Source organism: Eleutherodactylus coqui, chromosome 3, assembly GCF_035609145.1.
Source record: "Eleutherodactylus coqui strain aEleCoq1 chromosome 3, aEleCoq1.hap1, whole genome shotgun sequence".
NCBI classification, from domain to species: domain Eukaryota; kingdom Metazoa; phylum Chordata; class Amphibia; order Anura; family Eleutherodactylidae; genus Eleutherodactylus; species Eleutherodactylus coqui.
The window spans coordinates 313,286,580-313,301,101 of NC_089839.1; the positions used below are offsets into that span (position 1 = coordinate 313,286,580).

General features: G+C 48.6%; 1 protein-coding gene across 5 annotated transcripts in view; it reads left to right on the plus strand.

The window, feature by feature from the left end:
* Nucleotides 1-12,185, plus strand: part of PTPRF (protein tyrosine phosphatase receptor type F) — a 293,390-nt gene extending 281,205 nt beyond the window's left edge. For all 5 annotated transcript variants that reach the window (XM_066597932.1, XM_066597931.1, XM_066597933.1 and 2 more), the window contains 7 exons: nucleotides 609-894; nucleotides 2,222-2,400; nucleotides 3,494-3,620; nucleotides 3,870-3,995; nucleotides 4,084-4,238; nucleotides 4,360-4,495; nucleotides 10,745-12,185. In XM_066597932.1, coding sequence (XP_066454029.1) covers nucleotides 609-894; nucleotides 2,222-2,400; nucleotides 3,494-3,620; nucleotides 3,870-3,995; nucleotides 4,084-4,238; nucleotides 4,360-4,495; nucleotides 10,745-10,813 — 1,078 coding nt within the window. In that variant the 3' untranslated portion in view covers nucleotides 10,814-12,185. The remainder of the gene's footprint in view (nucleotides 1-608; nucleotides 895-2,221; nucleotides 2,401-3,493; nucleotides 3,621-3,869; nucleotides 3,996-4,083; nucleotides 4,239-4,359; nucleotides 4,496-10,744) is intronic.
* The last annotated feature ends 2,337 nt before the right edge of the window (nucleotides 12,186-14,522 follow it).

The window sequence follows — 14,522 nt, forward strand, 5'->3', positions numbered from 1 at the left end:
AATATCACTCACAAGGTATAGTCAGAAGCAGAATTATACATACTGACACGCCAAAAGTCATGGGACTGGTATAGGACGCCTCTCACCCAGTGAGAGTGCCGCAGCTCCACGTTCCAAAAGTTGACCGACGTCTGGATGTCCCCACAGCTCCGGGGTATTTGTAGATGCAGGATCCTGAGGGGTGCATGGACGTCTCCTCCACATCCCATGAATGCCTGATTGGGCTCATGTCGAGGGAACGCGCAGCCGCACCATTCATAGAACTCTCCAGAATGCTCCTCCAACCAGTTCTGCACAACTTTGGCCTGATGGGTGGCACATTATCCTGCTGCAATATCCCTTCTGTCTGGCGCCCGCCATCACGCCTCATTTCATATCAGCATGCTGGCCAGTATTCATCCTCCCAGCTTACAGGTGGGGGCACTCCCGAGCCATCCCCTGAGGTGACGCCACTTCATCAGTTTACATGCTGCTATCTCTTGTCTTTTGGCTCATTGGTGTAACGACCACTCATCCACTTCCCGTCTGTTTATAGTAGAGGTTCAGTATTTTAGTGAAATGTTTCATTCTTGTTCCATGCATACTGACGGTCTCCCTCCTCTCGGCAGCGCTGGTGTTGGCAGAACGGGATGTTTTATAGTTATTGATGCGATGCTAGAGCGAGTGAAGCTGGAGAAAACAGTAGACATCTATGGTCACGTGACCTGTATGCGCTCCCAGCGGAACTACATGGTGCAGACGGAGGACCAGTACATCTTCATCCACGAGGCTTTACTAGAAGCCGTGATGTGCGGGAACACGGAAGTGCCGGCACGCAGCCTGTATGCACATATCCAGAAACTGTCTCAGGTCCCTCCAGGAGAAAGCGTCACCTCCATGGAGCTAGAGTTCAAGGTAGGCCACTAAAAATAGAGAGCGCTTTGGTAGAGTTGTAATTGTTCCAACCCTGCAGAAAAAAAACTAATCGCCATCCATGCGGCATCACTGACCCTCTGTGAAAGAAAAAAAAGCAAATTGATGTTTTCTTCCTTTTCTGCCCTTCAAAAAAAAAAAAGGTTATACAATATATTATATGTACCCAAAAACTAGTACCAATGCAGATGCAGTTTAACCTCCATATGGCAACAGTCTGCGTTTCTGCTCATTCCCTATTCAGCCTAATCAACAATTGATATTATATTTATTATTCTCGTCCTGATGAAGCAGGGGTTAACATAGTTTTTCACTGTGGAAACGCGTCGACGACGGCCCCAATTGTTATCAGACCATTGGTCTGACTAAATAATCTTCTTGACTAAAGCTCTCCAATCTTTATCTAAGAGCAAGTCTTAATACAACAGTTCACTGCTCTGTACTTAAGAGCTAATTGTTACACTGCCAATGGAGAACTCTACCGCGAATCACTTCCGTGACTGAGACATGACTCCACATGACAATTCTCTGGGTCATGCCGCAGTATTTTGATAGGTACTGTTGTTAGGTTATGTTTTCACCCGCATATAAGACTCAGCCAATCATGGGTCTTGACAGATCGTCTCCACAGCTTTAGTGGGAGGCAACAAATTTGAGCACATTGTGTCATCAATGTGGCGCTTTGGTGTCCTGGGGAACCTAGTACTTGAAGTGGTGGAATCTGCGACCTGATAAGCCGCAGACTCATTATCCTCTACATCTATTTGCATCACCACAACTCTGATACAGCAACCCCGCCAAATCTCGGGGCTGATAATACCCAGTCATTCCCTTAATAATTGCCTACTCCCATGGCGTCTTATTGGTAGATGAAGCTCTTATGTGTGTCTACGTCTGAAGTTTTGTGTCTGTTTTGTTTTAACCACTTAGAGTCAAGGTAGTGGTTTTTTAGTCTAATATTAATAAAGGTTAATTTTTTAGTTCCAAGGCCTTCCAGTAATAAGGTTATATTTGCCCCAAGAGCCTTATTTGTCAGTGACTTCAAAAAATAGTACCAATAAGAACTACAGTTCGCCACGCGAAGCACAACCCTCGTACCGCCGCGTGGATGGAGAAATAAAACCGTAATGGATTTTGAAAAGTGGGGATGAAAATCCCCAAAAAGCCGTTGCGTCCTTATGGCCAAACTAGTCTGCGTCACTAAGGGGTTAAGCTGTGGGTGCTGCAGATGTGAACATAATCCATGTCTTTCTGTTCTATTCAATCAATTAAATCGTTTTTGGGACATTTCTTTGCTTTTTCTTTAAAGCTTTTGGCCAACTCCAAGGCTCACACCTCCCGCTTCATCAGTGCCAACTTACCATGCAACAAGTTCAAGAATCGGCTGGTGAATATCATGCCGTACGAGATGAGTCGTGTGTGTCTTCAGCCAATCCGCGGAGTGGAGGGGTCAGACTACATCAACGCCAGCTTCATTGACGGCTACAGGTAATAGTCTGCTGGAATGAATGACAGATGGCAGGCGTGTTTAAGGCGAGGTCGCCTCTACCATACGTGGGACGCCACAGAACACACATGACCCCCATTATAGGCTTGTGAGGCACGTGGATGTTTCTACATGGACTCATGGCATTTCCTATCCCCATTCATTTCACTGACGAGAAATAGGACAAGTCTCTGTGCATTGTCCTTGTAAATCAGACAGCACGCACGCTGGTATCCATGTGCCGTCCAATGCAAGTTGTGCCGAGTCTCGCCGAAGAACCGCGCGCTCACAGCAATGTGCCAGAGGCCAAAGGTGGATAATTGCAGTTTTATTTACTGATCATAAAGCAGACATGCTCTTGATCCCAGCTGTCGGGTCTGGGGGACATACGCCGGCGGCTGACGGGTCTGGGGGACATATGCCGGCGGCTGACGGGTCTGGGGGACATACGCCGGCGGCTGACGGGTCTGGGGGACATAAGCCGGCGGCTGACGGGTCTGGGGGACATACGCCGGCGGCTGACGGGTCTGGGGGACATACGCCGGCGGCTGACGGGTCTGGGGGACATACGCCGGCGGCTGACGGGTCTGGGGGACATACGCCGGCGGCTGACGGGTCTGGGGGACATACGCCGGCGGCTGACGGGTCTGGGGGACATACGCCGGCGGCTGACGGGTCTGGGGGACATACGCCGGCGGCTGGCGGGTCTGGGGGACATACGCCGGCGGCTGGCGGGTCTGGGGGACATACGCCGGCGGCTGGCGGGTCTGGGGGACATACGCCGGCGGCTGGCGGGTCTGGGGGACATACGCCGGCGGCTGGCGGGTCTGGGGGACATACGCCGGCGGCTGGCGGGTCTGGGGGGCATACGCCGGCGGCTGACGGGTCTGGGGGGCATACGCCGGCGGCTGACTGGTCTGGGGGACATACGCCGGCGGCTGACGGGTCTGGGGGACATAACCCGGCGGCTGACGGGTCTGGGGGACATACCCCGGCGGCTGACGGGTCTGGGGGACATACCCCGGCGGCTGACGGGTCTGGGGGACATACGCCGCCACTCAGCCTCATCTGCTATTTCTGGACCATGTTTTGCAGGCAACAGAAAGGCTACATTGCTACTCAGGGACCCCTGGCAGAGACCACGGAGGACTTCTGGCGCATGCTGTGGGAACATAATTCTACCATTGTGGTGATGCTGACGAAGCTGCGGGAGATGGGTCGGGTAAGGAAAAGCTTCGATAGATCCAAAGTAAGCGGAGGCTGGAGTAAAGATGGAATCGAACAAGGATGGAAGGAGCTTTAGGATATTGCGGCCTTCCTTAGAGTATTAGTAAACCTTTTCCTGCTTCTCCTTTATAATATCCGTCTTCCACTCCTCATCTGCTTAGTATCCGGTGATGATGGGAGACTGCTTTCATTGCTCGTGTTGCTAGCTGTGCAGATATAGATGTGTGTCCATTCCTCTCTGCAGGAGAAGTGCCACCAGTACTGGCCCGCAGAACGCTCCGCACGCTACCAGTATTTTGTAGTGGACCCCATGGCGGAATATAACATGCCTCAGTACATCCTCCGCGAGTTCAAAGTGACAGATGCAAGGGTGAGGCTCGCTATTAACTTACTAGTTGGCAATTCACAGAGTTCCCCATGACAAATCTTCATGTACTTCCCATATTCTCATTCCGCAGGATGGACAGTCTCGAACAATCAGACAGTTCCAGTTCACAGATTGGCCCGAGCAAGGAGTGCCAAAAACAGGAGAAGGCTTCATCGATTTCATCGGGCAGGTGCACAAGACCAAGGAGCAGTTCGGACAGGATGGACCCATAACTGTTCACTGCAGGTACATCATGTTGCATGAGAGGAGCAGAGTCATGGGAGGAGAATCTCCTCGATACAAAGCCAACGTCTCTCTATAACATAACCTTATGAACGATCTTATCACCCTGTTATGTCTTTGGCAGTGCCGGCGTGGGGCGGACCGGAGTCTTCATCACACTCAGCATTGTCCTGGAGCGGATGAGATATGAAGGGGTGGTGGACATGTTCCAGACTGTGAAGACCCTCAGAACACAGCGGCCGGCTATGGTGCAGACAGAGGTGAGGATGGTTCTAGAGATTCTATATTGAACTAATGAGTATCTCACAACTTTGGGCCTCAGCCTGTGTTCACACTTTGCATTCATTGGTGCGGGGATTTTGTGCATTTTTAAATTGCATCCAATAACTACATGAAGAGTGAACACAACCTAAGGGGGCGCTATTACACAGGCGCTAACAGCTGCTACTCGCATCTTCTGGATAGTTGCCAGGCTGAATGTACAAGTCCGGCAATTAGTGCTAAATCATGTGCGTTAGCAGTAGCCGCTCGTGCATGTGTAATAATTAGATTTTAGATCTTACTGTAAAATCTTTCTCATCTCGTTCATGGGGGACATAACCTTGGACCATGAGTATAGCTACTGCAATGAGGAGGAGGGCACGAAGAAAAAAAAAGTGTTAGCTCCTCCTATCCGCTATACCCGTCCTTGCACTAGTAACACTGAAGGGAGGCTCTTCCCTTAGCATGATAGATCTTTACCACTGTTGATCCGATCCATCGAGAGATGATGAATTAGGAGGCTGCCAGAGCGGCTGAAGGAAGATGTTTGGGAGAGGTATATCCTTAGGGCTCGAACCAAGTTCAATGAGTGGCGGAGGGAGAGAAGGAAGGCCAGATGATGTCCTCGTTAATGTGGAAATCCGACACCAAGTTGGGTGAAATGGATGGGACGGGACATAGGACCCCCTTGTCCTGATGGAAGACCATGAATGGAGGTTTGGCGGACGAAGCTATGGAAGTGATCGCAACCAGAAAGGCTACCTTGTTAGACAGCAGATGAGCTGGGATGTTGCGCAATGGCTTGAAGGAGTGAACTTGCAGTACGTCCAGTACCAGATTAGGTCCCACATCGGGACAGGGGAATAGTATGGGGGATCCGTGTGAGCAACTCCCTGAAAAGTACAACCGGCTGACTTAGAGGCCAGAGCGTGTTAGAACAGGATGGATAATGCCGATACTTGACCTTTCAAGGAACTGAGGACCAAATACATGTCCAACCTATCTTGGAGAAAAGACAGAAGATGGGAGGGTGAAGTGTGATTGTGAGAGAAAGCAAGTAATCTTGTAGCTATGCTACCTTTTAATGGCTAACAAAAATACATGATGTTATAGCGACCTTTCGGGTCTTCTATCGATCCTTCATCAGGCTAAAATGGAAGGGTCATCACAAGAGGGTGAAAAACGCATAGGACGGAAGTCACATTGTTCGCACCAGAGGAAAAATGTTTTCCAAGCACAATGATAAACTCGACAACAGGAAGACTTTTATCATAGTTTGAATGGCGGATTCTGAAAAGCTACGTGCTCTTAGGACCACGATTTCGACTGCCACGCCGTTAAACTAAATGTGAATAAACTTGGGTGGAACAGGGGTCTCTGTAAGAAAAGATCTTCCCGAAGATGTAGGGTCCAGCAGGTTGGCATACCACGCACGATGAGGTCAGTCTGGCCTATTGAAAATCACTGTAACGCCCTTGATTTTGATCTTTTTGAGGCATCAAAGTATGAGAGGAAAGCAACTGAAAATCGGTCAACGGAATTATTAGGGCATCTACTGCTCGGGCCTGAGAGTCCAGAGACCTGAACATGTAGATTGGAGGTTTGTGGTTGAACCAAGGTGCCATTGGATTGCCATCCAGATGACCCCATTTCTGACACAGCGCATGTAATACATCGGGATGTAAATCCCAGTCTCCTGGATCAACAATTTTTCTGTTCAGGAAGTAGGCTGGTGTCCGTGGTGAGGATCAGTGTGGGGTCAAAAAGCAGTGGCCCAGATAGATCTGTGGGGAGTCCAGCCACCATAGAAGATCGCCTTGGAGCTGTCCAGGTAGACTGATTGTGTGGATTTGTTCCACCTGGAGAGAATGGTCCACTGGAAAGTTCTCGCATGAAACTGGCCGAATGCGATGGCCTCGAAAGATAAAGCAATCAGCCCCAGTATTCTCATTGGCAAATGGTCAATGAAGAGTATGGGTCTGCATGGAGCACACCTTCAACTACAGGAAATGCACTTTCTGTGGTTGGAGTAGAACTCAGGCCTGTGTTGTGTCGAATGACAGACCCAGAAAAATAAGTTTTTATGATAGCAAGAGGTTGGGCTTCGGGTGGTTGATAATCCACCTGAACCGAAACAGTATGTCTAGAGTGACATGGACACTGTACAGATTGTCTGACCAAGTTGAAGCTTTCACAAAAATGTAGTGGAGGTACGGAATGGCAACTATCCCCTTGGAGTGGAGTAGAGCCATCACAGATGCCAGAACCTTTGTCGGAAGTGTCAGACCTTGACAAAGCGATTCAATGTCTTCAGGTCCAGAATGGGTCTGACAGTGCCATTCTTTTTGGGTACCATAAAAAGGTTTAAATGCAACCCCTTTAAGTGTTCTGAGCGATGAACAGAGACTATTACCCCTTGAGAGGACAGAGTTGGTATCGCCTGAACTGAAGTGGCAATCTGTCAAGGAAACACAGGGGTTCTGGAGCTGAAGAAGTGATCTGTGGGATGAGCTAAAATTTCTATGCGCTGACAAAGGGAAGACGAGTCAATGAATGCTTAGAGGCAGCAACTGCTGCCCAAGACTGGAGCCATAGTGTGCGGAGCGAGGTTACTGAGGTAGCTGAGTAGCAAGCCAACAATCTGGCCCTGACGCAATTGCTTAGGCCATTTAGTAAAGGCCCGACTGGCCCAGGATGAGGCAAGGACTGTCTGGAGTGCCAAACCTACAGCCTCAAAGGAAGCTTTTGTGACGTATTGAAGCTTTTTGTCCCATACATCCTTAAAGGACGAAGCATCAGCCATAGGCAAAATGGTATGTTTGAAGAAATGGGACGCTGGTGGATCCACTACTGCCACAGAGGACCACGTCTTCACCAGATCCTCTGGAATGGGATACATGACATCCAAACGCTTAGGCTTGGTAAAGTGTTTGTCGGGAAGGTGTCATTACCTGGCTAAAACATTCTGAATGGGAAGGGAAGACTTTTGGGAAACGTTTTGACCAGCTAAAAAAGGAAGCTTCCACAGATGTAGTTGGCAGCTGATCCTTTACTCGAAGGGTTCCTTTACCACCACTATCAGGCTATCGACTAGAGAGGAGCACTTAAAGGCCTATTCCTAATCCAGGTCGGAGTCCGAATGACATTCTGAAAGCTCCCCCTCAGAGCAACTTTCGTCTGTGGACAAGCACTCCGAACGCGCCCCCACAGGGACTGGGAGGGATGCTAGAGAGCTGCAAGGATGCCTTTAGTGAGGAGGCCTAGCTTGTTTCCTAGATCATCTACGTGTGTGGCAAAATCATCATCACACATGCTTGATGATGGTTGATGGAAAGAGCAGTCCACCGTGTCTTTGATGGCGGCAGGACACTTTTATAAGGTCCCATACTGCCAGAGTGAAGGAGCAAGCCCATTTTGGTTTGGTAGATGGAAGAGGTTGGACAGGAGAAGTGCTTGCAAACAGCTCACCTGCCACCCGAAACGATGAAAGACAGTTGGCGCATAATGACTCCGACTGTCTGCCCAAGCAAAATGCGTGGCTCTGGCTGAGCTCTGTCTGGGTATGTCGGCCCTGGAGTTGGACATAGTGCCAAGTACTATGTGCCTGCTGCAGGAGGCGCAAAGGAGAAGGGGAGCCCATAACCTTACCCGGTCTGTGGAAGCGAAGCTGGAATGCTGATGACGTACTTAAAGTGGAATAAGGAGCTTGTTGGGTGCACTACTGGTCCCAGCCACATCAGAAAGCAATGCACTCATGTAGACAGGAAACAAACAGGACCTGAAGGTGGGATCTGCAGCAAAGGAGGGTAGGAGCCAATGAAAAGAGAGGCCAAAAAGGTGACTGGAAGAAGGGCAGGAAGCTTGTTGCCAGGCACCAGAAGCCCGCCCCTACAGCCGCTATTGGACGAAGAAGGAATGGCCCTGCTCCCACGGCAGTGGCGCTTAGTAAGCTACAACTGGGGTCTAATTTTGGGTCTGGAGGCCAGTAAGCACCACGGGGACCACGTCTGCCAGATTGCACCCCCAGCGCCAGAGAACACGCCACAGGAGGAAGTGCTGCCCGTGGTCCAAGCGGTGGCACTGCCGGGAGTGAGGGTGAGTGCCAGGACTAATGAATCACAGTAAACACCATGAGGATAGTGTAGAAGTAATGAAGAAGCCGCGCTGGCGGCAGGAAGAGGAGCGAGCCTCTCCCTATTAAGTAAACTGGAGGAGATGGCTGTGCAAACTTCCCACACGCGAATGACAGAGCCGTAGCAGCTGAACACCCCCGTCTCCCATGTGAACATGGAGTGCTGCCTGCAGAAGGGTATAGCTGGTAAGGTGGAGCTAACACTTCTTTGCTTAGTGTCCGCCTCCTAGTAGCAGTAGCTATATATCCATGGTCCTAGGCTATGTCCCCCCAATGCAACAGACAGGTGATCATGTGATGTCTCATGCCACTTCTGCTCAAGCCTCTCGATTGCAACTCTCACACGTGGGAAGCGTGTCCGAAGCCTAAGCTCCATGCGTGAGATGTTTTGACCGTTACTGTTTTAGGTCCGGCTGTACCTTCTTCTTTCTTTAACAAATGAAAACTCACATTAAATCCAATAATTTTATTTATCACTTTAATTGGGTATGGGCGTCCCCATCTAGCCATAGGATGTGCCATAAGGTCTGATAGGTGCAGGTCTCATCTCTGGGACCTACACCTATCTCCAGATCTGTGCCCAACCACCTCTGGCCTGGCTGTACGAAGTGGCCGTGTTGGTACGGAAACAGCTAAGCGGGCTGCCTTACCCGGTTTCCATAACTCCCGCCTTATGGAAACTGTGTAGCTCCCTGTTCTACACTGTTTCCATAACTTCTATTCACTTGTATGGGAGTTGTGGATACAGCATAGCACAGTCCACTCAACTATTTCCGTACTACTGAGCCCCCCGGCTGTGGCGCACACAGGGGTATTCTCATCCTGCCATGATGGGAATACTCTGAGTACTTCCTGCTGTACATTTAGGGCGGCTTCACGCAGACATATTTGTGTGCACAATACATAGAGAATAGAACCCATTGATTTCAATGGGATCGTTCTCCTTTCTCTTCTTCACACACACAGAAAAAAACACAGCATGCTTTATAAAGGTACCCATAGAAGTCTATGCGAGGTGTGCAAATGTGCATTAAATGCGCGCACAAATGAGCAATACACTACGCAATTTTGTGAAAAAAAGAATATATCTGGACCTCATTAGGTTAAATAGCCTTTTAAATTGGGTGCCCTGTGCGCAAGAAACCCTGTCCTGCGTACGCAAAAACTACAGTTAAATGTAGCACAACTGTACCTGGTTGCGCTGCAGCGTGCGCAACACTCGTGTGAAGGAGCCCTTCCAGTGAGCCGTCCTTAAACCCACACTAGTGTATATTTACAGAGCAGAATTAAGCGGTCTGATGTCCGGCGCTCAGAGACGATTAGTGACGCTGGAGAGAGTAAAAGAGAGCACACAACTAGTGGCGGGCAGAGCGGGCGGCATAAGGGCTGGGGCTCGGTGTCCATGTAATTTCACTGACTGCAAACGTCCCCCTTATAGTGTGTGAGGCTTCGCATGTGGGTGTTTTTACACGTTAACGCTCATGCATGTCCTATTTCTGTCCATTTCGCTAACGAGACAATGACCTTGCATGTGAATGCGTTACGCCCGTGTACGTCGGACTAGTGTCCATGTGCTGTCCAATGATCGTGGGCACAACTCACAGTTACGACTAGTCTGCTCCTCGCCTTATTCAGAGGGGAGCAGTTCTCATCGCGGTTGCATGCAGACGTCACACAGATTCATTACAGTCACACAGATCAACCATCGCTGTAAATAGAGAATCGCCGCACGTCCTGTTCCGGTCCGATTTCTTCGATGAATGGACATGGATCGAGGTTGGTGTGTGCTTTATTCTTCATGGCTCATTGCTAAGCGACGCTTGAAAAAAAACAAAAAAAAACATTTGTGCCTCATTTTCTTGCATGTGAAAAAAGAAACACGGCTGTCACCCAGAAGAAAAAAGAAAAACTGGACATGTGCAACACATACAGCTGCAACATATACATACACCGATTTAAAATCGGTCTGTTCTGCACACGATTGTCGCTGCGACATGGCAGACTTCTGTAGTGGAAACGTTTAGCATAAGACTACCTGGGCTACGACTCAGGAATGATGGCGGCCGTCGGCACAGATGATGACGCGCTTTCACCTTGTCCGTTCTTCTCTCCCCAGGACCAGTATCAGCTGTGCTACCGAGCCGCGTTGGAGTACCTAGGCAGCTTTGACCACTATGCAACATAACTACCGCTTACCTACTGGCCGAGCTGGGAGTGACACGCGTCCAGGGACCGCGGCATCGGACACGTCACCCTGCGCCGAGCCCACCTCCTCCGGGCGCTGTTCCCACCTCATACTGAGATAATGCAAAGCTTTTGCAAGACTTGCTTGGGATTTCAGCACAATTCATTCCTTGTCCCCCTCCATACAGGTCTTGCTTCTCTGGCCCCATCTATGGCACACAGAAAAAAATACTACAATTAACATTTGTTTTTTTCTATTTTTTAAATCACTTTTTTTTTTAAAAAAAGAGTATTTTCCTTTTTTCTATGTCCGGCGTTCCTTTAGGGAAGCCAAATTTTGTTCATTATTATCATTTTTTATTATTCTTTAATGATCGTGCTCCGGAAACGATTCCTTTATAGAAAAATGTCATTCCGACGGCAGGAGCCTTTGTGTGGTGTGCCGAGCTCCCGGAGACGAGGGGACCGTTCCTTGAAGGCTCCACTAAGCACATTCTAATGATCGGTACAGACGGCCGAGCGCCCGCAGAAACGCCGACAGCACAAGGATACATAGAAGTCACTCAGGCCGGCTGGTTTGTGGACCCGTCTACTTGATGTCTCTCATCTCATCCGAAGCGGAGCTGATGGAAACCTGCAGCGCAATCACTGACGTTAGCACAAGGGTTGGACAATGAGGGACCAAACTACGACGACATTGCCCACTTCTTATATTTTTTACATTTTTTTTCTTTTTGTTCTCTTTTTCTTTGTTTGTGCAGCCGGCGTCCATCCGACGCAGCTCGCCTGGAGCGAGAGCCGGTTCGAGGGGCGGTGGTACCTTGAGGTTGCTGAACAAGAACAGTATATATTTGCTCAGAGATGTAGAATGAAGACTTGAAGGATATATTTTCTTTTATCGAATTCTATTAGCCTTTTCCGGAAGGTGCCACATAACGATTCCTTCTCTCTAGAAAACTATAACATTTTGGTTATAATGTGCGGCGCTTTGGACCTTCTACTAAACTCATCCCGAAAACAAAAAAAAGTGTACTTATGAATGGTACTCTGTATTACTACAAGTTCTAGCTGAGGGCTGATGTACGAAATAAAGGTGGTGGAAACCCTTGACATTGTATCCCCGATGCATTGGGAGCGATGGGAGCGTCTCTACTGTGGGATAAGGAGATCATTTTTACCTTGTGTATACATTAGTGCTGTTAGGACTTTGCTCCGTTGTATACAGTATGTTTTCTATTTGTTAATAAAAATGAGAAAAAAGCTATATTAAAAAAAAAAAACCACAACATAAAACTCAGACGTCTAATAACAGCATCTCTGCCGAAGGAAGAAATCTCAATGTCAATAAATTTGAATAATCGGGTTTCATACAATTTTGTGCGTTGTGTTTGGTGTCGGAGGAGTCGCTGCACTCTGTGGTCCGCGGCATCCGGTTAGCCCAGGTAATGATGGAATGCTCTCGCCCACACCGGCGCCGGCCCAAGCGAACCCTTAACATCTCTGTTCTGTCTGTGGAGCCGAGAAATAAAAATGGAAGGTTTCCATTTTTATCTTGATTCGATTTCTATGGAATTTCATAAAAAATGGAAATATTTCAGTTTCTTATGAAAACACACTGAAATTAATGGGAAAAATGGCTGCAGGTTTTGATGCGGCTCTGCAGCAGATTTTACCCTTCCACTAAAGGGGTGAGAACTGCTGCAGATTCACATCACAGTCCGCACCGATGACGCGGATTTGACACGTTTCTTGTCGTGGATTTTCCGTTGTGGAGAATCTGCACCATTTTCCTCTACATACGAGCGTACTGTAATGCTAGACCCTTTGAGATGCACCGCATTACCCGCCGCAGCAGGTCCTCACCCCCGGGACGTGAGGTATATCTGTCACATGTCCAGAAGAGCTTTGTCCGCAGTGAAGAGACCACGGATCATATATATATTTTACATGATTTTCGGTGGCAGCAGGTCCCAGGTTGGTAAGTATCACACACCGAAATAACCCACTGAAACAATGGTCTTGCATCAATATGCAGGAAGTCTGTATTCATTGCGTATTCACACAGGAAATCAATGGTGTTTCTTAGGGAAGTGGCTTCGGCTTGTGAATGTGTTGTAAATTTACGGTCTGAAATATGCAATACGCCCGTGTGAATGAGCCCTAAGAGTTACTGACCCGATTGTCCCTACATAAAACTGCATGAAGTTTACCGCAACGACTGATGAACTGCAGATAAAAGAAAAAGTTAAGTGAAGCATCATGTAAGATTGTGTGGATTTCAGTCCCCCCCCCCCTCCCCCCATGGCTCATCGGGCCGCTGCGGACGACTGCAGACGTCACTCCTGAGGCCATTGTAGAGCTGCAACACTTTATAAGTGAGGTGCACACAGAGACCTGAAAATGACAACGCATGCACCAGCGGTCATTATTGGGGCCATGACTGCAGATACCGCCCATCATGGGGGAGCTGTAGCCATGAGGATGCAGATCTGATGCACATGATACACAGCTGCCATAGGATTGGCATCCAGGGTCATCGTAGGCCGTGTAGTGCTCCCTACACCCAAACGGGGTGATGACTTTATGCCTGTGGTGGTGATAGCTTCAGTAGCCAAGACCACCAGGCTTTATCTCTGCTGGGACACAACTTTGCCCTGAAACCAGAGGGTGGCTTAATAAATACAAAGCGATTTGCTGATTGATGACTAGGGCCGTCGCACTGGGTTTTTTTGGATACACCGCTCCAAATCCTCAACTTCCCTTCACATATCCAGAGCTACATTGTTAAATTCTGGCTTGCTGCAGTCACCACTAGAGGGAGCTTACTCCATACAGATATATACAGCCACTACTAGAGGGAGCTCGCTGCATACAGATATATACAGCCACCACTAGAGGGAGATCACTACATACACATATATACAGCGAGTACTAGGGGGAGATCACTACATACAGATATATACAACCACTACTAGAGGGTACTCACTACATACAGATATATACAGCCATCACTAACAGGAAGCTCTCTGCATACAGATATATACAGCCACTACTAGAGGGAGCTCGCTGCATACAGATATATACAGCCACCACTAGAGGGAGCTCGCTGCATACAGATATATACAGCCACCACTAGAGGGCGCTCGCTGCATACAGATATATACAGCCACTACTAGAGGGAGCTCGCTATATACAGCCACCACTAGAGGGTACTCACTACATACAGATATATACAGCCACCACTAACGGGAAGCTCTCTGCATACAGATATATACAACCACTACTAGAGGGAGCTCACTACATACAGATATATATAGCTACCGCAAGGGGGAGCTCACTACATACAGATATATACAGCCACCACTGGAGGGAGCTCACTACATACATATATACAGCCACCACTTGGGGAAGCTCACTACATACAGCTATATACAGTCACCACTAGAGAAAGCTCACTACATACAGATATATACAGCCACCACTAGGGGGAGCTCACCCCATACAGATATATACAGCCACCACCCAAGGAAAGCTCGCTGCATACAGATATTTACGGGCACCACTAGGGGGAGCTCACTACATACAGATATATACGGGCACCACTAGGGGGAGCTCACTACATACAGATATATACAGCCACCACTAGGGGGAGCTCACTACATAGAGATATATACAGCCACCACTAGGGGGAGCTCACTAGATAGAGATAT